Source organism: Ischnura elegans, chromosome X, assembly GCF_921293095.1.
Source record: "Ischnura elegans chromosome X, ioIscEleg1.1, whole genome shotgun sequence".
Classification (NCBI taxonomy): domain Eukaryota; kingdom Metazoa; phylum Arthropoda; class Insecta; order Odonata; family Coenagrionidae; genus Ischnura; species Ischnura elegans.
This window is the reverse complement of record NC_060259.1, coordinates 12430151-12457568: the sequence shown is the minus strand read 5'-3', so window position 1 is coordinate 12457568 and position 27418 is coordinate 12430151. Positions and strand designations below refer to the sequence as shown.

Here is a 27418-nt window from a genome sequence, read left to right as displayed (position 1 = left end):
TTGTGGTCTTATGATTAATAGTCAAAGTTGTATGCATTCATTTGTTGGCCTATTTTTTTGACCGTAACTTTTTTTGAAGCCCAAGTCTGTTGCGTAAAATCGCCAAGTTTACGCAACGCTGGACCAATGCATGACTGACGCTGAAAATCTCGTGAGAATAGCCCTAAGGGAGCAGCATATGTCATGACATGTGGCTCGCTAATTATAACTCGGTCCGTAAAAGTACACGGCATAAAAGTGCCCCATACACTGACCCTGTCTACCCTACACATTCGGCTATATTCTGCTGACTCAAGTACTTTCTGATGTACAACAGTTTCTTTAATCAGGCACAAGAGGAAATAAACCGGATGGCTTACCAATAAATGAACGTGCCACACATTTCTGACCATGAAAAAACATGGGATTTCCAACATAAACACTCACCTTATGATTTGTTAATCGTCATCGCGAATGCAATACAAATTGGAAATTGAATTCGTTTCAACTCTAATGGCACATCATCGGTCATAATGGATCATGGAAATCCTCGGAATGATAACTTCCTCATATTTGTATTTTCCTTTCGTTCAGTCGCGTGAATCACATCGTAAGTTTTTCTATCACCGAACGCGTTCCATTGCATGGATTTGGTTGCTTTAGGTTTCGAGGTATCATGGCCACCAAGGCATCCTTCAGCTGTAAATTGTGCAGTGGTTACCCAGGCAAATCCAAGAAGTTTAACAATACAGATGAATAGTTAGTGATTTAGTCTTCGTTTGTTACACAGTCAAGAGATTTGAGTGAATGCAGAGTACCTACGATTTGATTCTGAATAACGAAGTTAAAGTCATCCACATCTTCGTCCTACGCCGCCAAAATTGCTCAGTCACTCAACCATTGGTGGTATTTGCGTTATCAAACATATTCGGGAACAATTTGCTGATGAGATCATCTTTTGATGGAACGAAATTGCAAAAATGTCGAGGTAATGAAATCCATTTGCTTGATTTGTCGACAGGAGCACGGCCATTACCTATAGTCAACAATTGCTTGGAGATTTGTTTACACACACGGTAGTGACATGCTTGTTGACGACTCAACTTGAGCTTAGCCTTAATCAAATTTAAATATTTTAATATTATATTTATATTTTTAATATGTTTAACTACAGATTAAAATAATATTGTTATGAAGCTCAGTCATAAAATTGGTAAAAACAAAACATATCATCTTGTTTTGACCTACTTGACAGCTGTTACAGTGATACCAACTCCTAAAAGAATACCCCTAAGATCAAGATTAATTTTTTTCGTGAAGTTTTACTAATCTTTCAGTGGTTATTCTATTATCCGGGGCTGAGACGAATCAAAAAAACCAAATATCATTAAAATCGATACTGCCGTTCTTGAGATATGAATAGTCGTGTGTATCTTTACGCTCAACTTCATCAAGTTTTTGTCCGTTAGGGCATAGATTTCGATGAAATATTCTGTACGGTACATATCCGACTCAAATTAAATACTTTGAACCATTTTTAAAATTGACATATTTTGAACCCATTTGCGAAATTTTTTTGCATTTTATGCGCGTATTTTTTCGCGCTTTTCGAAGACTTTTCGTAAGGCAATGAATTTTTGAAAAATCTCTTGAATTACTGACCTTTACCTTTACCTAATATTGCATTAAATTGAATTAAATTGTAATAATTGAATAAAAATTGTCGATCAAATTTTATCAAATACTCCATCTCAGAATTGCTTCAAAGTTATATTTTATAATCTAGACATATCTACCTTACTATTCCCAAAATAATTTGTTCAACAACCCCTAGTATTTAAACATTAACATTTTTCTCCCGCGTGGCGTTCTGGCCCCTCCATTACAATTACAACCCGTAGGCTTGCAATAAAACTCTGTGGATGTGATATCTCCCGAACCACCACCTTTCCTTTACCACCGCCACCTTTAATACCTCCTTTACCTTCAATTTTAAACAATAAAAACCGCCAGTATTTGTTATCTATATTATTCACAATATGTTTTTTGAAGAATCTTATGCGAGAACTGTACTGAAGATTTTGATCAGACAACCAGCTAGTATGACTTAATTTTCAACTTTACTCATACCATGATGATTCTGTAAGATATTGTTTACTGTTTCATGCATCTTTTATGTATCACCTATGAATTAATAAGTTGTAGAATAATGCATTTTCTATTAATAAATGAACTTAATGCAATTCTCAAAAGTGAAGCCAATAGAATCGTTTAAAATTCGTGGACTATAATAGTTATGCATAGCTTCAAAGATTTACATTCAATGGCTCTAGTAGTTTTCAAATCCTTGGTATTAGGAAAACACATATTTTGCAAGATAAATTCAAAGTCTTACATTACAATTTTGAACAGCAAAAAACGGAATAAAAAGTCATTTTTGAGACGCATGAATAATTTATACTTTTCGAAGCGTACATGAGAGAGAAAATAGCTTAATAAATTTCCAAATTAAAATTAATATTAGTGCCGATGGCATTACATATACACCATATTTTGTGAGGTCATATTAGCACATAAATACCATTAAAATGTAAATGATGAGTTAAAAAATTGATAGTATAGTTATTAACAGCATACTTTGGGGGATATTTATTGTTTTAAAAAGAATTTTCACCATTTTCGATTCTAAGTTAGGCATGGGTGGTACTTAAAAAAAGTACCGGTACTTTTGTGATGATTATTAAAAAGCAATAATATTACTGCCCCGGTAGTACCGTCGAAAAAATACCGGTATACCGGTATTTTCATAATTTATAAAATACGTAAATAAGTGGGAAATAAGCGTTCGAATTACTGTAATCATCCGGTATTTCGGAAAATTAAATTACCAGGCAGAGAGTAATAACTGAAAAAGTCATTTTAAGGCATTTTTTTACGAAACACATAAAAAAGACATTGAAGGCCCGGTTATAGCGACGAAGTTGACGAAGTCACCGTTATACAAACAATTTCGGTGCATTAGTTTTAAGTTTTGCTGTTTTCCTGGCGTATTATGCGTGAAGTTCTCTCGGGAACTCCATCAGGTGAGTGCTACCCCTATAGCCAGCGATTTTGTCAAACTTTTGCACCGTCATCATAGCTTCCTCTACCATTATCTTAATGAATAAATCTTCTTATTCAAAGACCTTACGGTTCCAGTCTGACAAACTTTATAAACTATAAAAAGCACTCACTTGGTGCTCGAAAATACTCTAATTATTTGAAGTTTTGTTCTATCTTCGTGAGTAAAAATATTTTACACTCGCCTAATGTAAAAATAAACTATTTTACGACTTTACATCACTAGAATCGGTGTTAAGTATGCCTAAAAAAATGTGAATTGAAGAAATAATTAAATTTTTGCGGCTCCATAACATTGATTTTTTGCCTTCTTTGTATAAATGATAAAATATCTTTATACCAATAATGATAGCGCTTGCCTCAAACTCATGATTCTCTAAAAGTACCGTAAGACGATGAGAAAATAAGAAAGGTACTTCTGAAGATTACCCTATTGCTCATAGTCATAGTGTGTAACATTTTGCGTTCGTTATTGTATATCTTGAACGCGTCCCGATGTACCCTAACAGTGAACGTTGAACACGAAGTATGGTTATCATAGTTTTATGTTGACGTATTTTTCTAGCATAATAATAGCAAGGTTAAGTCTTAATCGTCTGTCGTTGCCTATCAAAACAATAAGCAGAATATTTGAAGAAAATTCGGTATATGCAAAATTCAGCGACTGCCCCCACAGCTACCTTCCTCCTTGGATCCGCCCACGACCAACCGGGGGAGACCCTTTCGAGCAACGAATAAAATTTAACGATTGGCAACGAAGGGGCGAGCAACGTGGTTCCTTTTCTTCTGTCACCTTCAATGCTTTAGGACTCTTGTAATGAGAGATATGATCATCAAATATTCACATTTCAATTGCCATATTGACATTTCGTTAGATATGCCAGAAAATAGGACCTTTGAAATATTCCGGAAGGAAGCAAAAAATAACCAGTGGTCTGCAATTGGCATTTGAGAATCCCCACTAATGTCTAAGATAATTCAATTTTTGCCCTTCGAAGACAGTTAAATCGTACGTGCCCACGGAGAAGTTAAGTCATGTTTTAATTAATTTGTTCGCATCGTCAAGAATTTTGAATATCTGTGGTGTAAAGACTTACTAAAAAAATATAGTAATTATAAATATTATAATATTTAACGACACAAGTGGGGAACATAAGCAGGGTTTTGTTGCTAGCATGAATAAAGAACAAATAAACAAATGCATTGTATATAATTATGGTATTTCGGTGCAGAGTTATCATTTTAGTGGTTTTACAGACTTTGTGAGTCCCACTCGCGAGAAAAATACCAGTCATGGAACATGATGTGAAATAATAAAGCAGTGGCAATACCTACCAGTCTTTATCAAAATTCGCAAATTCAATTAGGACTTTGCTAAAAAACTTTTCATTTATATTTTATTCTTCATTGGCTTGAGTATTGTATTCGTATACCTTGTCAAAACACATATCAATAGGGTAGTTTTTTCATCAAAGAAAACGAAAGGCATTGATTGTGATTCGTTACCATTAGAGTATTCATAATATAAAAATTATTTGGTTTTAGAAGTCCCAGTTTAGACGAATGTTAATGGTCAATTTTAACCTCATTTGAAGAAAGCCAGATCGGCACCCATGCGATGCCACTCCACGAGACGTCACAGGGGCCCAGATGCTATACGAGTACTCACAATCAGTAGTTTTTTTTACATCGTCTGAGATTATCAATGCATGCATGAGGAACAGATCTCAGGGAAAAATCTCTTAATAATCACCTATTAAAATTGGCAAAGGTCGGAAAGTTTCCTTCGTTTGATGGGCTATAAATAATCATTATTTAAGCCCATCGCTACCTGCTAGCAGGGTACTCTACGCTACCGCCATGCTCGGCAGCAAACAGCCTGCATCGTAGCGGCGGTCATAGCCTTGCACCCAGGTGGCCTCAAACAGTAGCTGCCAGACGTCACACGGGCTTTTCCCAGCATTCATACTTAGCCATCGCGTTTTCGTGCGCTTGAAATTTTTCACTCTTCATTTAATCGCGAAAAATAGATATCGTCATTTAAAAATCTAAAAGCGTGAAATATGTACTCCAGGAATTTAATTCAATTCAAGCAATAAGAAAATAATAGGAAACCACCCTATTCTAAATTTTGAACTTTTTACAATTAGCTATTTAGCTTCATCTGTCGTAAAATTACTGTGCAAGTCATATTTAATTCGATTTTTTATTATTTCTAATTGATGCTTCAAAGTGAGATGGAATATTGCAGTCATAGAGAAAAATCCTAGTCGTGAAATCAAATCCTCATGAATATATACAGTATACCGTTAATTATTCCGTTTTTGATAATATTATGTTCAATAAAATTAGCTTCGCTCGAAATGCATGAACGCATATACATTTGTATATGTGTTCATGCATTTCGCGGATTTCAAGATGCCTTTTGAAGTGCACTGATGTACTGTATGCACTAGGTTGTACAATTACGTGTCTCACGTAAAATGGGCTACGGTATTCCGTTCTGCTTTCCATGTGCTCAATTTCCCTTCCATTCTTTTATTAAACTTTTACCTCCCTCCGCACCTGGACGGCTAAATCTTTCGCGCAGACTGAGGAAAAAATGTCAGAACATGACTCAATTACGTCACTCCACCTCAGGGCTTCAGATCTCAGGCTCGAGTTCGGGTTCGTATTTTAGGAACGAACTTCGAATCAAAACACTCGCGCTGCATTAATTAGGGTCAAATTTACAAAATATTATGTTTACCCAAACTATTTTCATTCACCGTCTCTTGCTAATCAAAAGATCGAATTACTGGAGAACCCGTGGCAGTATTATTACGAGAGATATTTCATTTGAAAAATATGACGCAATGGTGGCGGGCATCTTGGTGACTCAATTTGAGTTGCGACTAGAGTGAGGTCTCGTGGTGCGTGGCAACGAAGTCGATTTTGAGTCGGGATGAGCAATTGAGTGACGATCTGGGACTAGGACCAATGATGGAGACGGAGAACAACTTACAAGCTCTTTTCGAAGGGTGGGATGTCCACGCCGTAGGTGATGAGCCAGGTTTTCATGGCGCACGAGTAGTAAGGGAGGGACCACCAGGTCTGGCGCTGTGTGTGGTTGGCCCTCGTTGGCATGGGATCCCCCCTGCTGCTCATGGCGGGTCGGAACCACGGCTCCGGCTTGAGGCGGCGGCCCAGCGTCGGCCCTTTCAGCCGCGTAATGATTCGGCGGTCGTTCACAACGCTGGCGTGCCAGCTCAGCGAGTCGATGACGTCGGCGGTCTTGGGGTCGAATGCGATGGCTCGCACGTTGAGCACGCTCTCGTCGTGGTCGATGAGAGCGCGGAACAACGCGCTGAGCAGATCTGAAAGCGTCAGTCACTGTGTCAGTCACACACTCGCCACTCATCGCACGACAACTCACACCACGCTCACCCGCGCTCCACAAAAAAGAAGAAAGAGTGCCTTTTAATCAAAAGGATTACTCGCACGAAACTTATACTATAATGTTGATGTTTCCGGAGTATATACCCTTGGCGACATTTTTGTGCATCCAGAAATTTGAAAATTCTACCAGAACTGAAAATTTGGTGTCCTCTCAGATTCAATTTAAAAAAATATTTGACCAACAGGAAAATGTTGAAACGAGTATAATCTCTTTAATCCGAAAACTTCAAATGGATAGCGAAAATTTTGCGGGAGTCATTCGTCACTAAAAAGACGACCGTAAAATGAAAGGGGTGCATCCTCTTTTGAGTTGAACTAAGAATTGGTTTCAGAGAAGATTTCCGAAGGCAGGAATATTCGGATACCAATCAAAGTTGAGAAAATATATCCCAGACCTATGGGGGCGTTTATCCTTTGAATCGGCAGTGAGCTCTAGGGAAGATAATATGTGTTCACATACACGCGGTTAGGCTAAGAGTGGCAGGGTTAAGGCTCAAGAGTGGTTAAGCTCAAGAGTGACTCTTGAGTTATTCGAAAATCCAGTTTCGGAGATATTTTCATCGGCTTTGGGATTTCTCTGCCTTTGGACATACCCCATAATTGAGCAGCCCTTTCATTGTATTAGCAAGAGGCAAAGGGAAGCGAGTTGCCTAGGCAGCTGCATGACTATTTGGTTTGTTTAGTTCTGAAGACTAGTAGCATTAGAAATATAAGAAGCATTTATTTCAGTGGCTGAAAGAGTTGGATGAGCTAAGTGGTGCTCAGTTTGAGCCATGTTCTAAATATTGCTGCGGAGTAAATATTTGATCTGCTTCATAATTCGCGTTATAATCAAGAGGCACGTCTGATAACTTTGGAGCAAACGGGAAATGAAATCATTCCTTCGGAAACTGTGGCGATGCGTAAAGGGATGGATAAGGGTTGAAGCAGGTTAAAGGTTGGCGTCGTGAAAAATCAGAATAAGCACACAAAAACTTACACTCCGGGCCGCAATAGCCGCTGTTGCTGGCGGAAAACTTGATTCCTTGCCGGTGACAACACGCACATTTCACACAAATGATCTCCCAAGAGGAGAAAGCGTTAAGGGGCACCGTCCCTCTCTCACCGGATTGTCACCACTCCTCACAAGCAAATACTAACAACGACACTCGTGCACCCATTATTGCGCCCTTTATGCAACTCGGATTTTTTCCACCTTTTAGTTACATTATCAGTACGCACAGCTTCTTTATTCTTCAATATTCACAAAATGATACTTTACATCTCCTTTTAAAACTAAAAGATAATGATTTTTTATCGGACCAACGGAGGCGGGCATACGAAAGATATTCTAACCATATTTTAGACGGTGTTAACGATTGAAGCAAGAACGTGGAATGCTTTTCTCTACCATAAATAGCCATACAGCAAGGAGCATGTAAAAATATTCAAGAAATTCACCAGGTTGGTTTCAATTTGAAAATAAAGAATATTCATTGCTAGACACATTAAAAATACTGGGAAAACCTTCTTAATTTGATACTTTTCTCGCATTTTTTTGTAGATTAACGCAAGTTGATTTATATTGCATTTATATCAACCGCTAATTGGTATTTATAATGAAAAATTAAGGGAGGAGACTTGATAGTATTGAACAATCATTGATATTTTGTGAAAATTATCAATGCGACCGCCATTGAATAAAATACCTAAAAAAACAAAAGTGTATTGTATTTCCAAAATAAATTAAGATAAGTTTACTGTTCTTAGCCATTTTTCATAGCCTTAATGCGTGTCACCACTATTTTTTACATTTTTATGAGAATCGGTGCTGTGTCGGAAACAGATTAAAAAATTTAGTTTCGATTTTGCACTGTTACTGATATACTATAAGTACCGTCACATAGAGGCGTTCAAGAGCGAAGGAAAGCTAAGGGAAGACAATATCTCTGGTATCATGAAGTCTGTTTTCACACCAAAATTCTGCTACGGCGGACTGCCACAGAAAAGATCGTTAAATCGGATTATTGACGTTCCAGTAAAAAGGGAAATTGTTCTCAGATACACATAGTCAGGCGCCGATGCGAGAAAAGACACGTGCGAGAAGTAAAGGCACAGCGCAAGTTTCCCTTGGACGCCAAATTGGGGTAACGATCTTAAATGAAATAAGTCATTATATTAGATTAAGAATTTAGAATTAAATAGGTTTCAAAAAGGTTATATTTTAGTTGGCAGTGATTCTCATAAAAGGAGATGCAAAGAGGTCCTCCATGAAAATAAAATTATGTGTCTCTTTGAAAATTAGACTTCATTGTTCACGATTTAGTTCATATTTACGCCGGCAGAGTAATTAAGCAGTCCATTTACTAATTTCTACTTTCTAGTTTGCAAAACATTCAGTAAAAGGCTAGACACTCGTAATTTAAAACATGTCTAACGAACGAAAGGCACTCAAACTCAGCGGGGAGTGAAAACAAAAAAAATGTGGAATGAAAACGAGTGTTAACAGTGATGAAATTGATTGATTGGGAGCGGAGGTGGGAGCCGAGTGTCAATGTCACGCACCTCCTATTCACACTTTAACATGTCTCTCTCTACCTTATTGCTGAAACTCGAATGTATGAGGCTTGATCTTGATTTAATCGGTCGCCATCACATCGAATGCGTCGAAAATGGACCAGATTCACTTCGATCGTCATTTCATTATTTGAATGAGATAAGAGAAGCGATAGGAAGTATAAGCATTTTTCACTCTTTCCTTGATCACCGCAAAACGTAATAATAAACCGGATACGTGCCGAACACATAATAGCTGCATTAGTAGCAGGCCAGGCAGTGCGCTTATTTATGAAGGAATCGATAAAAATATAGTGCTTTAAAGCGCATAGATAAAGGAACTCAAGTTTCAAATGAGAAACTGCTTAATGAGTACTAATTTTAGCTGAAAATATAAATCCAAAAATGACATGCGATTTATTAGCATTATTTGCGAGTTGAGAGAAATATGTACGTATAGAAAAAGCTCCTGAGGTGAAATGAAATAAGTAATAATAAATAATATTTGATATAATAAATCTTAAAACCAGATGTATACTGAAAATATAGCGGTTGCTTCGAACACAGACCAAGAGTGTGCACTCACAAGTGAATGAATCATTGAGAACATAATGACTAATCATGTAGTAGGTGATGTTTACCAAAACCCCTATATTGGTGGGGAACACAAGTTTTAAATGCTATTGTGTACCAACAGCACACAAAACCACACTCAGGCATCAAATGCAAAGGAAATACTGAAAAATTCCCCACGAGTAAGAGTACGGGAAAGAGTACGGGAAGATCCAAGGGACTTATTTGGGCGTCAATTGACGGTTTAAAAGAGTTAAGGAGAGAGAAATAGCGCTTTAAAAATAATCTCATCGATATCTCAATGATTTTGAAATTGTACTTCGATAATAGGTATTTACCGCTCCCAATCTGAAAAAGGCATGCATTACCGTGATTTATTCCGATTTGCTCGATCAGGTTGGCTGCCATATCTGCTATTTTACGCTTGTCCTCAAAGCGCCGCATTACTTCCGGGAGGAAGACGGGCAAAGCGCGGAAATTGTCGGTGTCACAAAGTGAGCCCGTGTTGTCGGTGGCGATGTCGTAAATGGACTGGAGGGCGAATTCCTTGGCTTTGGGAGAGTTGTCGTCAAAGTCGCCGTCGTGGTGGCGCTGCTTCCGGCTCTTGGAGGGACCCGTCCATCGCTCCAACTCCCTCAGCACCTGCATTGAAACACACGTGGAATGGTCAGCGACACTCCGGCCCCCATTTATTATCATCGTGAAACTTCTTTATTTGGGGCTAGATGGAGACTCGACTCTTTCAACAAACGTCTCGTCAAAGAATAATGCAAAACATGCAGCAGAGGGGAATCAACGCCACTTTCATTAGATTATTAAAAGAGAGAAAATGCACTTCAAAAACATAGTGAGTAAATTGCATGCTTACAAGAAAATCACAAGGTAACAACGGCTTACATACAAAATTGAAAATTTCTGAAATGATCAAAAAAGTAACATATTACAGGGCACAAATATATGAGAAGTTGAGGGGAAAAACTTCATGAAATGGAAAAAAGATAGCGTATTAGCCTCATTAGCTTCCAATGAATGCACTGGTGGTAGTGGTTAGATACATAACCACAGAATTATAAATAAGTTAAAACCTGCACAATTTAATGGTATGAAACCACGGCCATATTTCATAGCCACATTCCAGACTAGACTACTTGGGCAGAGTGTGAGTTTGCTTCGAGTATTATTCGCCATATTTGGGCCAAGCGTAGTAGGGCCGATAGAAAAACATACCGAAACAAATATCCCGAGTCTCCAGTGTACTTAAATGAGAGCTAGTGTCTAATATAGTACTTAGTTATAAAAGATGAACTAAATAAAGTATAACCATAATTTTTTCATCAGCTGACACCCTGGAAAAATTACAATTCGATAAATCGAAGGGAAAGAGAAGCTACGACGAGAAAACGTTATCCTCATTCAGCCGCTCCCTCACACTTTTAGAAAACGAAAAAAAAGCACGAAGGTTGCCGCCTACATTTTTACGAGTCAATGACGTCATCACAGTTTCGGGTCGTTAACTGGTTCAGAGAGAGAACCTTTCATTGAGGGTTGGCGAATCGCTTGCTGTAAACGACTACGAACCATTTGATGCACAAGGCTGAGGAATAGCCCAGACCCGGTGACCCGCTCCGCAGAAGTCGTTGACGCCACAAAATTATCTGCGAAAGGGTTAAGGCCAGCCTTTTAAAGCCGCAAATTTGATTGAAGAGTAGGCGACGGATTGAAAAATAGATAATATAGTCTGGTTTCTATAATCTTCAAACTCTATCACAATCTGTAATTAAAAAATAAAGTAACGAGCCCAATGCAGTGATGCGACAAACAAAAATGCATGGATTTCGTGGAAACTGAGTAATGGGAATGGGGTAGAAATTCAGTTTATTTTCTCACACTTCTGTTGCTTGAAAATGACGACCAAATTATATTGTAAACCTTAGCGTCGGTCGTCTTGAAGATAACACCTCTGCCAATCCACCGCCAAGTCATGGGATGGCGGCACATATGAAGTTCAGAGAATTATTTTATTTTGAACATGAAAATACAAAGAAATAATTCACAGTGGTAAATTATCCCTGTAATGATGAACGTATTTCGCAAGCGGTTGAGGGGAAAACGCAGTTGGTCTTCGAGCACTACGGGTTTGTCACCAATCAATAAAGATTATAAGGTAATTAGTTATAATTTATAAGGTAAACAAATTAAGTCGATTGAATAAGGACTAAAAATAGAAAGCAAAGTTACATATAGCGCCAAAATAAATGTAGTGAACAATAAAATATACGACGTTTATGCTAAAATATTGCGTTAATTGCTTTCCGAAAATGATGGTTGACCGTCGAAACTGCTCGTTGTATTTATTAATTAACTGTGGAAAAGCGAAAATGCATTCTTCAACCATGCATAACTTCCCCAGATTTAATACACAGACCCTTAACTTCATTAAAATTGTCGAATGGACAACAAGGTAAACCTGTTTACGAAACTTTAGGTCAAACTTAGAGTGGCAAGTTTGAAATTTTTTTCAAACCAGCCTGAGATGGGGAGGGACTGAACAACTCCTAAGTGTTCTCCACTATTTGAAGGGGAAATTAAGGCGTCAAAACGGGGAGGAGAGAATTGTTTGTAAGATTAAGTGCGGAGAAATCCAAAAATTATTATCATCAGGATTATCCCTTTGACTTTGATTCATCGAAAATTCTCAGCACAGCAGAGTTTATTTCCGCTCTCATCAAGCCCACTCAACAATTCCTCATGCACGAAAAAAGTTGTAAATTCATTACACTCATTTCCACACCGAAGGAAAGAAGACATGACTGAAAGAGTCGCTAAAATATTTGATTCTCATAATTAATTTTTTATTCTATAAGAACATTGTTATTCCAACTTTTAAAAATTGACTTTGAATTCATTAGACGTGGGCATAAGGCTTTACTTTTTCAAATCACCGCATTAGGGAAAAATATTTGTTGATTTCTCTCACTATTCTAGTGGCAACTCGAGCTTCGATAGAGTAAATTATCATTCATGGTATAAATAAAGTAACTGAGAGAGTTTGAAAACTTGGCTTCCTTTTTTACAAAAATGCTTTCGTAATAACCGTAAAAATATTTTAAGCTGATCCAATTTCTGATTAAAGTAATTGAAGTCAAGTACCTTAAGTGCGGCTAAATATTTAATTATATTTAAAAAAGAATCATCTACCAAAAATCTGTCATTTGTCAGTTAATGAATGAATTTTAATCCGTTATTAATAATCTAATAAAATATTTCCAGTACATTACTTGTGACAGCAAAAGTCTGTTTTCGTAAGAAGAGTTATAACAATTTGACTAAAGCTAGATCTAGAGCACTCCCAGCATTCTAGTATACCTTCGCAATTTTTAAAAATTTGGTTCACTTACTTTCAATCGTATTATTTCATAAAAGTGCGGCATATATTGTCATCATATACGTTATATTTTTGTATTAATGTTGTGAAATGCGAATGTTAACATTTCTATGAAGAGCATGTGATTACGTGAAGATTTGCCGTCAACTATTCCGCCGTTATTTTTGTAAAAGGTTATAATACGCGCGTCGAAGTAAAGGTTTATTTGAAATCCATTTATATGCATCTAATTTTGTTTTCAGCGTGCAATGAGTCGCAAAGGGGAGCTTTTTGGGCAAATGTTTCCCTCTGTTTATTCACCCACGGCTAAAAGTGGTCGTTGAGGAAGGAGGTGCAAAGCAGTCGAGCACCAAAATATTGAGTGCAAAACAAAATGAGCGACCACCCTTCACTCGGATTTATATCGTGGATAAAATCCATCATATTTTTGTTCGCATGCACACTAAATTACTAATATCTCTGAGAAGGAATTAATTAGGTTGCAGCCAAGCGATAAAAATGTGACTTTGACGATCAGGGGTGTTTGGATACCAGGGGTGTTTAACTATCAGGGGAAAGATACACTCAAGAGGGTTGTTATGAGTCACTCCGTATCCAAATGTCGAAAGTGTGATCCAAATATCCCTTCCCCCTCCTGCGCTCTTTCTCACTCCCCTCCCGATTGCCCGGATGACAAGCATTTCAATGGCTCCGCGCAGCATCTGGAATCCCGCACTCCTCCTCCCTCCCAGCCCCTCCCTCCACTGAGAAGACTCGCACACCCCCGCAACATATTCCAGACCGGTTTCTCCGCAAGTGATCGACGATGGTCATTACTCCAAAAAACACGGATACGGGCGAAAACACAGATAAAATCTTGATTCGTCTAATTTGCCGTCCCTCTCCCATTCTTCATTGCAGCATTTAAATGAGGGATGAAAACTAATTGATGCTCACTGGAGCCTAATTAGAATAAGCCTTACCTAGATTAAGCCCAGTACTTTGCCGGCGAAAGCGATTGGGCCAAAAGTTATAGATATTTATTTTAAATAAAATTAATTTCTGAGTTCTTAACAGTCAAGATTTAAAAATAACACTCCAATAACAAATGAGGTAGCGTGCTACGATCATCTCATGGAAATCAGGACTCGAGAAACTCTGGAAACCAAACCACGTCACAGAGGTGACTAAAGAAATGACTGAACTTCACCTACTCCAATCAAAGCATCCAAATACTAGCTGCTTCTACACGCTGGCAGAAATTCACTTGTGTCATAATTGATTCCATGCAATGACTACTGATTTCATGAAATTATTAGTACGCTTTTTCGTCTAAAACCACTGGGAAACAAGAATTTTGTAGGATATTTTGATTAGAGTCACTATTTCAGTCTCCGTCAGTTATGGTATTACATGTTGGATAATAGCCGGAAAAAAATGATATTTTCTTTAAATAAATAATCCGCAAATTAAAACTCATCATCTAAAAAATATTATGCCAAACATCACATATGCACCCGAGATACCAAAAAATGTAGTGATTCTGAAGAGTCAATAGCTTAAAACTTTTATTTGTTTGAGCCTCGGCTTTTGAGGGATGAAAATTTTGCTATTCATTTTTCCAACTCATGTGTATTGAAATAAGTTAAATTTTTACGTGTGATTCGTAAAATTGTGCTGTATGTCTTCACACTGTAAATCTCACTGAAAAGTCGTAATTTTTATTACTATCGGATTGCCATGGGCGAGAGCACTTTTGATAATGATATTCAAACTAAGATTCTAATGCTTTCTTTCCTTCTATAAAAATAAATGGAATCAATTTTGAAGGAAATATGGTCTAGATTTCAAATGTGCATTCTTAAAAAAATGTTGCCAGTAGAAAATGTTTGATATTATGAAGAAAAATGTTTCTAGACAGAAATTTATCTGGGAAAGCTTAGATATGAGCCCAGACAAAAAATCATCTCCCCATGAAAATTTCGCAGCCAGACCCATAATTAAGTCTTAGTTGCTTGGTTTTTGGGACATGAAATTGCGCGTATTCAAGCGATATCTTTTTCTCATTTGATCGAGAAATCATTTTCGAATTAGAACAGTGGATATTCTGACACCTAGCGTTCATGCAATTAAAAATTGTTGAAATTGTTTTAGTTACCTCTATGGAATCACTAACTCTTCCTGTTAGACTTCTTGAAAATGCGTTGCGTGAAGCCGAGAAGTCCGATAAAGTCGCCTATTTCGAGACGGAGGCGGTTTTCGCAGTTCCGTCCGTCGCAGCCCATGGGTGAGTGAAAGATTCGGAAGAAATGTGAGCTGACAATTTGACTCATTACACCTGACTTGTCCATTATTTTCTCGAAGAAGAAGCCTCCACCAAAGCCTATCTCTGGAGAGGAGGCTGAGAATGCTTAAACTCAGAAAACGCTTAAGACCGGAATGCATCCAATTGAGATATCACGGCATCCACTGTCAACATCAAAAAGGGCACGTTTTCACTGGGCAGAAGACGTGTGAAAAGGACAAGAATCACTGCGACAAAGATTAGAGGAAAGGAAACCAAATTCTGTCGACGGAAAACATTAAAAAATATATAAAACTATTGTGGCAGAAAATAGTGTGTGACGTTAGTCAAAATATATAAATATCTGGTAAAACAATTATGAACATCATTTGGCATATTGAGTTCATCCGCTTCTTTTAATACTTGCCCGAGTGACTGAATATTTTTAAAATACGTCTAAAGGTGTCATCCGTCAGTAGTGTGGGCATATAATGTCTTATGGCGTCATCCGCAGTGAAAAAGTTTAGAGTTCATGCGACTGAAATGTACCCGAGATATCCGTAAGCTTAAGCAAGTACGGTGTCGCAAGAATATTCCGTACATAGCGGGTGAAGGAGCCAGTTTAATAATCACCACATAGATCATATTGTGGATGAACTGAAAAAAGCATGGATGTAAGCAGGGTGTTAATATGGAGTAAAATAACATGTTTATTAAGACAGGTGGACAGAAAATTTGTACCCACAACAGCTGGGATAAAAAATTAAAAGTACTTATTCTATGCTCCCAAGACTGATACGAAAAGGCAAGTTGGTTTGTTTGAGAAAAAAGAAAGAACTGACACCGAGAGGTACCGCTAGGTTGATAAATAGAAGCACGAATAGTAAATAATAAATACGGATAACTTATCAAGTAACAGAAAAACCGGAGGCAAGTGCGCACTGAGTGAATACTAGCAAATATTATGAACTATCATTAACCGAAACAGAATAAGTGCCAATTATTAAATGTAATGTGTGACTCCTTTCGCCGGACTTCAAACTGTACGTTAACGCCAACGCCAGGATTTTATTCACCAGTTTTTTATAATTTTAAAAAGCCGCATTATCATTCATAAAAGCACAATAGCAATGAAGCGAAATTACGATTGTAAAAAAATCCTATAACTAAGTGAGAAAACGAGCTGACAAAAAATTATGAGAGACAGTGGCGTTGCCTCAACCTTCACCACCCCAGCCTAAATCGTTGGCAAGTAGGCCACCGTGTTCATATAATAGGGTACTCATTATAATTATTAGTATAACAACTGCGGGTGAAAGTCGGTGCAAGTACAGTAAATGAACACGAAATAATCATTAAATACCACATAAATAGAAGCTGAATGATAAATTTGTAATCGTAAAATAATTTATCCCTTTGAGGGCATAAATATTCAGTCACAAGCGGAATGTTTGCGGAGCGCAGCAAAAACTACGAAAGGAGTAAAGGATACTAGATTTCCTTGAGAAGCAGAAAAGGTGCCACATAATTTGTACTAATACTTTTTAAAGTGACTGTACCTGTTACTCTTATGTAAATATAAGTGAGTTTACGGATATTTTCATGCAAATATTCCCGTCTCTGAGTTACTCTTTCATTTTGATTACATTTGTTTACCATTTTTGCTGTAAGAAACTGACTTAAAAATAACCAGGAACATAGGTTGACCAAATCGAGGGCTCTGCTTAAGAAAATGTTGTTCCAAGGGAATTTGAATGCTATTCCTGAAAGAAACGGAGAGAGTCCCGAATTTCCTCCCTCCAGAGGGCAAAAAACAACTAGTAGGGGGATGATATTGCTTGTGGTGATTTGTTCTTTTATTTTATTATTTACATCCGGGAGTAAAAAGCAGTGATAAGGTAAGGATTTTACGATGGTACAAACTAAAGCATCCACGATAATTTCCGTGATTACTGTCTCAGTCAAAACTGTAAACATTTCATCTTAAAAAAGTTTCACTTCAATGAAATGATTCGTTTTGAGACAAAAAATTGTTCAGTCTCTTTTGATTATATTAATGCGTTTCGGGAATCAGCCAGAACAAAATTAACGTATTTTCACCATGATGATAAACTTTCGGCCCCTATTTCCACGAACCCAATATGTTTACGGCTTCTTTATGCGTTACTCACGCGACATTCATGAGGTTAACACGTCACGCGGCGTCAGCCAATAGAATTATGTTTCGCTTCGTGGGCGTGGCCGACGCTCCTAGCAGACTTTTAAAGCTACTTATCTCGGACAATAATTGAATTTGAGCTCTGAAAATTGGCCTGTGTGTTTTTCATTCATATATTTTTGGTTTTAAATAACGAAAACCAATTTTTAATTTTTAGTGTTCCCTCCCATTATGGAATAATTATTTCAAAGATTTGAAGTTGATGTGATCGGTTTCGCGCACCTAATTTCTCTCCCGCCGCTTACCTTCGAGAAGCTTGATGTGAAGTAAGTGCAGCTGAATGGTGAATTGTACACTTGGGATCAAAATTTATGAGTAACCACTCTAAAAAATGTGATTTCAAGCGAAAGTAAAATTAGGTAGAGTATTTCCGTCGGGGCTATGACGCCTTTTAAATATTTATTTTGTCTTTTTAAAGTGCATAATAAATTTTCAAAATTAAATTAAAAATATCATGGAACAATAAACACGCCGAAAAAGATATTTGTTGCTACCCTTACCCTAAAGTATGATTCTCATTTTTTTTTTTTCAGATTTTTGAAATTGGCGGAACACGGTCAAAAACACGAATAGCCGCCTTGCGCCATTTGATTCTACGCATTCCAGGAGGACATTTAACATATATCTTTTTCGGCGTGTCCATTGTTTCCTAAAATTTTTAATTAATTTTGAAAATTTGACTCATGTAAAATTTTCGGTCAAAGATTTTGAAAAAAATCAGGATGGTAGAACGTAATAGTATTTACATTTAAAAATCAAGGAAACGATTTTACAAAAATAAAAACTGGAGATATGATTTAAAATACTAAAAATCGTTTTTCATTTTTTTGGGTTATTATCCATCGTTAAGGCATGAAACTTTAGGGAAACTCATATTTTTTAATGCAATTTAAGCGCATATTTTTATTTTTCATAATATATGGGGGCACTTTTCACCATTTTAACCTGCTAGACCCTTTGAAGTGCAAGAGGGGACATGACTATTATTGTCAGAGCATCTTATTCCATTTGTTTTCGTATTCTCTCTTTCCAAGCCGCCAATTTCATCTTCCACAGAAGATTGACGACAAACGCTTAACTGTCTGGAAAATAAATCGAAAGTGAAGAAATTAGCCATAAAAAGGAATGGTACCATTTCCCATGGAATCTCAAAGAGGTCTGGAGTGAGGAAAACCACGCACAGACTTAAAACACCCAACTCGAATGGTTCACGTTCCTCAGAAAAATGTTGGAAACTGAGTAACTGTAACTGATGTAGAATTTAGACTAAAGATTCCATGAAATTACCTCTAAATTTATGGTGTTAATGACCCCAGTTACATGAAATAGCCACTCCATTTATTCTATCTTCTTTCCATCAGGTAGAGCGCTTTCAAGTTGAGGAGCACGATTTTTAACATTTGAAATTTGGTACTTAATCATAGCGTGGTTGAGAGAGAGTACAGTCGCTAGCAAATGCTCCAATTGGCAGTTACCCGTTTCAGCAAATTGATGAATAAATAAAACAGTCAGAAAGATATAAAATCATAAAAAAACATTGATGTAAAATTTCGGGTCAAAACTGAGAGTCGTAAATCTGATTGGAAACAAGCATTAGTATCGATCCGAGGACGTGACTGGCAGAAGCTTGTTGGTAGATGATAGAATGAAAAAACGCGATGTGGTTTCATCGACAGTATAGCCTACCTTCTGATAATCAGAATGAGACAATACTAATTATTTTTTGCGAAGTCAAATTAAGAAATTTATTAAGCCATCATGGCGCTTTAAAAGTGGCTCATAATGAAGCACGACGAATGAGCTAGCAAAAAAAAATTATCCTTAAAATGATCCAATAGCCATTTTTTATGAATTTGATGACTCTTTTGCACCGGGTTAAAATCAGTACTTTTTTTAAGATTCCACTCTTCGGATCGTTAAGTCCGTGTGTGTTAACTCCAACAGGCGATGACACGAGGGATAACACGGACACTTGTAAGGAACAAGATCCACGAACGGAACGAGCCGAAAGAGACGGCGTCACGCTGAGGAACCCTGTCAGCCAAAAAGAGAGAGATTGGGCTGTGAAAGCGAATGAATCGCCGTGAAATGAACGAGAGGAGTGGGCAGCGAGGGGGGAGGGGGACGCGGAAACAGCGGCCCCCCGTCGCGTCGATTGCGACACCGTCGAGGGACTCTCTCTCGCCGGACGTTAAAGGGAAGATATCGATAGGGAGAGAGAGCACACCCACGCGCCATTCTCACCCACCCATTAACCCTTTAAAGTGCGCATTGATTCGGCGGAAAATGACGCAAATACGTTTTGATTACTCACGTTATAAGTTGAGGTCGATGTGGTGAAACTACCTCTTCGTGTACCTCCTGTTGAGTGAGACGCAATTTACGACATCATTCAAAGCATTTGAAATAGGCGACTAGTTGCGATACAACGTGTCATTTTCGATTCTCGAGATTCGTGAGATGCAGAAATATCGAAACTAGTCTGCTCATTGAAGTCTTTAAAAGAAAAGGAAAATTTGCAAGTCATTCAACAGCGCATACTGAATCAGATATTATATGAGGATTCATGGCTATAGAATGAAAATTATAAATGGGAATTCTGTAGGAAAAAATCAAGCGCAGTGGTTGGAACTGATTCTCATACAGTCATGAAATATTTAAGTGAACAAACATTTCAAGCGACCCTCTAGGTCCACAATAAAATGCTCACTTCAAAGAAATGTGGCAATATTCCGCATCCATGCTAAGCAGCTAATACTTTCTACATATTTCATTGAACGGGAAGGAAAATCCTTTCTCTATTACTTTATCACTAAATGATATTATTTAAGCAATAACTTCCTTTTTTTTAACACTTAAAGGATTCCAATGAAGTATGGCAATGCACCTTCTTTCATTATCGATTAAAAAATACAATTTCTGCTTTCGAGGACGCGATGACTAAAATTATTCGCGACGATTCCAGAATATTTAACGTAAGTTAAAGATAGGCTACATGCACCCTTATTCGTACTTTAAAATACCCATTAAAAAGCCATTAAGCTGTTGTCGATACGTAAGATGGAAATCTGGCATTAATGCGCTTTTCTTCTAGCCATGGAGCAGATGAATATCGTCTTTTTCTGAAAGTGGATGTTCATAGACATAAAAACGTAGCAAAATTCGATAAAGATATATTTAGAAGTACCAAAGTATGTACATATTTAGTAGATGGTGATAGTCAACCATTATAAAATTTTGATAGTCAATGCATCACTTGATATTTCAGTTAAATTGAATGTATGAATTTCAGTATTAAACTTCAAACATGAAGTTATCCTGAGAAAATAAGAACGATAAAAAATTCGTAGAAAACTGCCGAATTGTAGGCTTCGTAGGCTTTCATTAATTGGAAATAATGAAGTAAATGTAGCCATCACGTCTTCCTGGAAAGCAAAAAAAAAACTCTATTTTCGAGCAGAAACATTTCCAAAGGAAAAATAAATATGTTGAATTCTCGATCCAAGATGACATTTGGAAGAGTCGAGTAAACAAACGGAGGAAACAAACCAAACATTCGGACGTTAAACTTTAATACTAGCCATTCATTTTGAGTCGTTAGCGGTAATGCAAAGTTTCTGTTTTGAGTTCAATACCAAGTAGATACGTTAATATAAACAAAGGTTCGATTTTAGAATGACGATAAAATATTTTCTATTGATAGAACTAAGAAATAAATAGGAAAAAATAGAAAAAATAAAAGAGAGTGAACTAATTAAGAAATTTAGGAGTATTTTCGTGCGAAAATTGCCCAACAATATCGTTGTCTACATTGTAAATTAAAAAGCGTCTTTTATGAGGGCGGACGAAGAAACTGAAGAAAAGATAAGGATATGCGTCATACACTATGTGCAAATACTTACTGCTGTTGTTTCATTCGTCTTCCATTACGTTTTCTTAAAAGATTCCAGCCAGCGTTTGGAAAAATATCTCATTTTTTTATCGTTTCTGTCGGACCTGAAAATGTAATCTACTTAAAACCGTTCTAGAAGATACGCGTTCTGACGTAGTCTCCAAGTGTGTCAGATTTTCTGCTTTCCTAGTCCTTCCGTATAAGAATAGTAAAGAATAATTCCACGCTTGACTTAAGGAGCCATAAAAGTACAATAATGGGCTACTGAAAGTATGGATACTTGCTAATTTATTTTACTAAGGGAAAGAAAGGTTGTCCGAAATGTTGCGGTTCATGAGGCATGGAGCAGATTCGTGGATTTGAAATTGAAGCCTTGGCTTGGAGGGCAACAGAGAGAGAGAAACATTTGTGAGACGTGGAGAGATAGGTAGTTGGGCTACTCAGATGCGGAAAATGATATGGCGTCGACCATATCTTATACACATCCGTCGGAGTCAGGCGTCTTCTTATTGGTTCATACAGGAGGCCGGGGACTTCTCCTTGGTCCATCTACCCTGGCGTTTTTCTTTCTCTCTCACGATTTTGAACGCACCATTCCACGAGTTGGATTGCTGGTATTCGTCTGCCCCGTTGAAGGTTTACAAGGATTTCGTAATATCTATTGCTTCCCTAATCATGCGTGGATAGTATCTCTTCTCCTAGGCAATTAATTTGTTGTTGTAATAGTCAACAATGTGAGTGGGCCCACTCCAGGTGTGCTCAGATATGGCGAAGAGGTGCAGTTGTTGATTTCTTGTAGATCTTTGGTGCTCTTGGAACCGTATCTTCAGGGTTCTTCATGTTTGCCCGATGTCTTCACCGTCACGGCTGCACTTCGATTGATATGCCCCGCATTCTGTTCCTGTGGAAATTCTATCCCCTGCTTTGCATAGAAGGCTGTCGGCCTTCAATTCGCAATTAAATATTGTCACCATACTGTGTTTGGAGAGCTCAAGCGACCTTCTCGCTTGTTCCCGCAGCGTAAGGAAGGAAGACAAATTCCGTGTAGGTGTTAGTTCCTTATCAGGTTCAGTTTTCTTTTCTGATTTGAGGACGACGTTCCGTACTATCTGTTGTCTTCCAGTGTCTTGCGTAGGTATGACTTCTCTTTCCCCGTGCAGGAGGCACCCTATATGGTTATGAATCGCCTGAGTAGGGTTCTTATCACGGATGTCTTCTGTTGGCCGTGGTGATACGTGGAGGAAGCAGTTTGTATGGGTCTTTTTGCGGAACACAAGGTACCTACCCAGAATGCAATTTCTGGAAGAAGAATAACTCCCTACAACGTAGCTATATCATTCGGGGCACCCAATTAAAGGCAATTGAATCTGTGAAATATCTATGAGTTATACCCAATTATGATCTACCGTGGAATAAACATATCTGGGAAATTACAGATCAAGCTAATCGTAAATTGGGTTTTGTCAGAAGAATAATGAGAAAGTGTGACGACCAAGAAAGAGAAATTAGCTACTTCTCCCCGGTTAGACCCCATTTAGAATACGTTTGTTTGGGATCCTCATGAAAAAGGCTTAATGACAGAGTTAGAACGCGTGCAAAGAAGAGCTGCCAGGTACGTGAAAAGTCGTTAGATAGTCTTGTTAGTGTAACTGACCTCTTAGATAAACATGGATGGGAATCTCTGTCGGACCGTAGATTGAAAAATAGACTAAACCTTTTAGATAAATTCAAGAGCAGTCTCTTTTCAAACGAAGTTAGCCATATATTACGGACGCCAACATACTACGGAAGATAATATCATACAAATAAAATAATAGAGATAGACTGTAGAACAGACAGATTCAGAATGCCTTTTTTTCCACGAATAATAAGAGACTATAACGGCAGCGATATAACTCATAAATTGATTAGATAACTTGCAGCGTAGCCTACTAACATATGTAAAACTTATTGCATGTTTCTTAATTTTATTATTATTTCTAATGGCATATGGTAGCATAATGCGTGACGCTTTTTGTAGTGTGTGGTGTGCATGTGGGAGTCCAATTGCATGCTGCATGCTGGTGATTCATCACCCCATGCCAAACACCCTAGAGGTGGCTCGCAGGATATTATGAAGATGTAGATGAATGGTCTCAATGTGTCCCAGAATGGTATTTTAACAAAAGACTGACTGTTTTTCTCTTAGAAAAGTGCAGCAATTTTGGTTTGTGTAAATTAAAATGAAATGTTGTGCTGTTGTTTTCGTTGTTTCCACTGCTTTTCCACTGATATGAGGATGGATATTGTAGTATGCATTTACACAAGCATTATTAATCAATCAACAATGAATGGCTCTGAACGGCATGAGAATCGGCCTGGCACCATTCCTGCTGATTCTTATATAAAATGACCTCCTCAATACGAACTCGGTTCTCCCCATCATCCACACATCATTTTCGGTAATTTTTCACGTATTTCCTCAATTTTCCAGCTTCCACTTCATCTCATTCTCCCAGATTGATGAAAATTTATGTCGCCAAGAAATATCAGTAATAATAATAATATTATACGACATAACATAGCAACAATAATTATAATGTGTTGCAATAGTTAGGGAATACTTTACCACGCAGGCGCTCGAAATACTTCGCTCGATTCTCATGCTTCCACAGCATATGAAGGAAAAAAGAATGCCTTCTAATTCCACTAAAAAGAAAGGGCTGAAATCTTATAATCTCAATGAGGTTAAAAAATATTCTTTTCCCTTCATCATAGAGTTCCACAAAGTATCAGCCTCGGGAATAAATTACATTGTAGTTGTCGTCATCTTCCCTCAGTATATCTCTAGCGATCGCAGAGTCAACTTGACGGTGTTCTAGCAAACACTCTGTGTTTCCGAATTTTTAAAATGTGTAAAATGGCAGAAGTGGTTTTACTCCGGTTTTTTTCGAAGTGAATTGCAGTACGTGGGCGTGAGTTGTGATTATTATCGTGATTTTATGTGTAATTATACCACGCGTGTGTAAAAATCATCGCTTCTGCTATGCTTGCGGTAAATTGACTTTAAAATCACAACAAAAACCACTTAATTCGATTCTTTAAACCGCTTATAAATTATACTTTAGCTTCCAAGTTGGCGGTCAGGGCTAGAACTGGGCTCCAAGAGTTTGCTGCAGTACTTGTTACAGTAGTTTCACCAAATTTCTCAAAGGTACATGTAAAGCAATTTCACTTGCTTGGTGTGGCGTGGACCTCACTGTCATCTCACGGATTGTTACTTTTGTATGACTCCCACCGTAGGGTTTTCCAGCAAAAGTAAGCATACAATTCAGTATCCGAAAATCTCTTCAGCAATAAAACCAACTCCTCATAACGAGTCTTTGGCAATCTCTGAACCCCCAACAACCTATACTTAAGAGCCAGAAATCGATTTGAAAGGCTTTGAACGATAGCCAGGGCAAAGTGATACTTCCGCCTATGATAAAGTGTTCTGATGATTCAGCTGATCGACAACCTCTTTTCGTTAATAAGTCATAATTGAATGATCTCGTAAGGGATTTGGAGTTGCCTTAGAGGACATCGCAATTTCTTGTCTCTTGAACTTCAGCAGTGGAATCTCTTAGAAAGGAGCGTAAAAATCTCTTCTTACAGGACCAGACAGTCAACACTGACATTGTTCTGTACGGAAAATGAAGGCTTGGTGTTTTGCATTAATTCAAATGCATTGATGATTGAACTGATGATGCCATGTGACCCGGAAAAATGGAGACTGTTTATAGATTTGTCAAACGCAAGCTTGAAAGTGGTCCTGTTGGCCAATGGGAATGAGATACCTTCAGTACCAGTTGGATACTCTGTTGATATGAAGGAGACGTACGTAAATATCAGCCGAATCCTCGAAAAAAATAATCATAATGATTACAATTGGAAAGTTTGCGCTGACCTCGAAGTTTTCGCTCTACTCACAGGACTGCAATCAGGATTCACGAAATACTGCTGCTTCCTTTGTGAATGGGACAGCCTAGCCCGAGAAAAAACATTGTACGGAACTGGGCTCTGCGAGAAAGCTTTACCCCCAGTTATAAAAATGTCGCTCATGATCCTCTGGTCCTGTGAGAAAATGTATACTTGCCACCATTACACATCGAACTTGGACTGATGAAACAGCTTGTGAAAGCAATAAACGAGACATGTTATGCATTTCAATTTTTAACAACAAAATTTCCTCATCTTAATGAGCCTAAAATCAAGGATGGAGTATTCGCGGGCCCCCATATTATTAAACTTTTCTAAGATTCGACGCTTATGAAACACCGGAATCGTATAGAAAAAAGAGCTTGGCTTGGATTCCGGAACGTGTGTGAGAACTTTTTGGGCAACAAAAAAGTGAAAGTATGTCGCTCATGTCGAGGATTTGCTATCAGTGCATTCGGCCATCGGGTGCAACATTTTCATTCCCACCTGGATTTTTTTCCAGAATATTTTGGAGCAGTTTCTGATGAACAGGGGGAATGGTTTCATCAAAACAGATGCAAATCTGAGAGGAAATTTTCAGGGAAGTGGCATGCTGAGTACTGCTTGTTTTCGAGACGAAAAACTTCTACCTCAGAGTATTAAAGGAAATCAAATACTAAATGAAGGTACTTATGTTATTCATCATAATTTAAATTCATCATTTTACTCTTTATTAATGCGCGCGAGATGTTGAGAGCGCCAGAATGGAAACGTATCTTCTGAACTGTTGCAACATGTTTTAATTATTGTTGCTGTGCAGTGTATTGTTTCTAAAGATTTTTATTAATGCTACGTTATGTTGATTATATACAATTCCGTCATTGTGGTATGTTTTGGGGAGGAAAATACGGAATATGAGTTGAAATATGAAGAAAATAAGTAAAAAATTTCGAAAAAAAGAAAATCGGATAATTTTCGACCTTTTTTTAAGCTTACGGAGACTTGTCCCCCCCGACCTTACGATGACTGCTCTTGTTTTAGAAATCTTCACCTCCGTAAAGCCTGAGAGGAAATATTAGTGCTAAAATAATCCTTTCCATCCCTCCAAATTATCGCAACATGATAAAAATAAGAGAATGGGGGCTTTCCTCGAAAATGGTGGGTGATGGAGGAAAACGTATATAACTATCCGAATATAACTATTCGGATTCAGGAGGTCATTTTACATAAGAATGATCAGGAATAGTTTCAGGGCTTGAAATATTTTTTTGCCGTTAATGATGGACTTAGAACTTTAAAACTTTGATGCTTCCATGTAAAATGCTTTTCAGGACTCTTTTCATAAATTACACGAGATATTAAATCAGTAGAAATTCATTAAAAAATTAACTTGCAATGGAATTAAGGTAGAATTCCGCAATACTTTTAATATTTATCAATGGAGAACATTTCATTAAAACTATCAAAATATGGAATCCACAGTATTCAGACCATTTCCATGTCAAGCCATGATAAAATTTGCATGAGCATAATAAGACCATGGATGGCAGCATGAACTTGGCGGCGCACAAAAATGACTAATTCTGGATCAAATTCAACTATCGATGCGCACCGCCGTGCAAGACGAAAAGCCTCTTCTATTTGTTGCACATACGTATAATTTATTATTGCTATAAAAAGAGAGTAGGAGGCGCAGAGAGGATGGACGCAATGGGGAATGGCGAGAGAGCATTGCATCGCGGAAAACCAAGGAGTGCAGTAATTGCAGTTCACCCCATGATCGCCCCCCCCCCCTCCTCCCCAAATTCTTCAACGGTGACATTTCTGTCTTTTCCCGACGGCGCGGCGACGGGAAATACTCGGCGCATCTCCGAATCTCGGCCGAGCATCAATCGGTCGCTGCACTTCAAACAGCGCTCACACGGAAACAATTCCCCGCTTCGGCGAAATCAGCCAGACAACCTTGGAGGCGTGTTGCTCCCGCGCGGTCGAACGACACTCATCCCGAGGCAGGCGGATGCAATTGCCATCGCCCGCCCTCAACCGCCGACCGCCGCGCCATCGACCAAAAGAGCCGAG

General features: G+C 38.0%; 1 protein-coding gene across 1 annotated transcript in view; it reads right to left on the bottom strand.

Annotated features, from left to right (window-relative positions):
- LOC124171574 (probable G-protein coupled receptor CG31760) overlaps nt 1-27418 on the bottom strand; it is a 382345-nt gene that overhangs the window by 27678 nt on the left and 327249 nt on the right. Inside the window, exons 4-5 of the mRNA XM_046550752.1 lie at nt 10014-10287; nt 6104-6455 (exon numbers count right to left, since the gene is read on the bottom strand). Of these exons, the coding sequence (XP_046406708.1) occupies nt 6104-6455; nt 10014-10287 (626 nt within the window). The remainder of the gene's footprint in view (nt 1-6103; nt 6456-10013; nt 10288-27418) is intronic.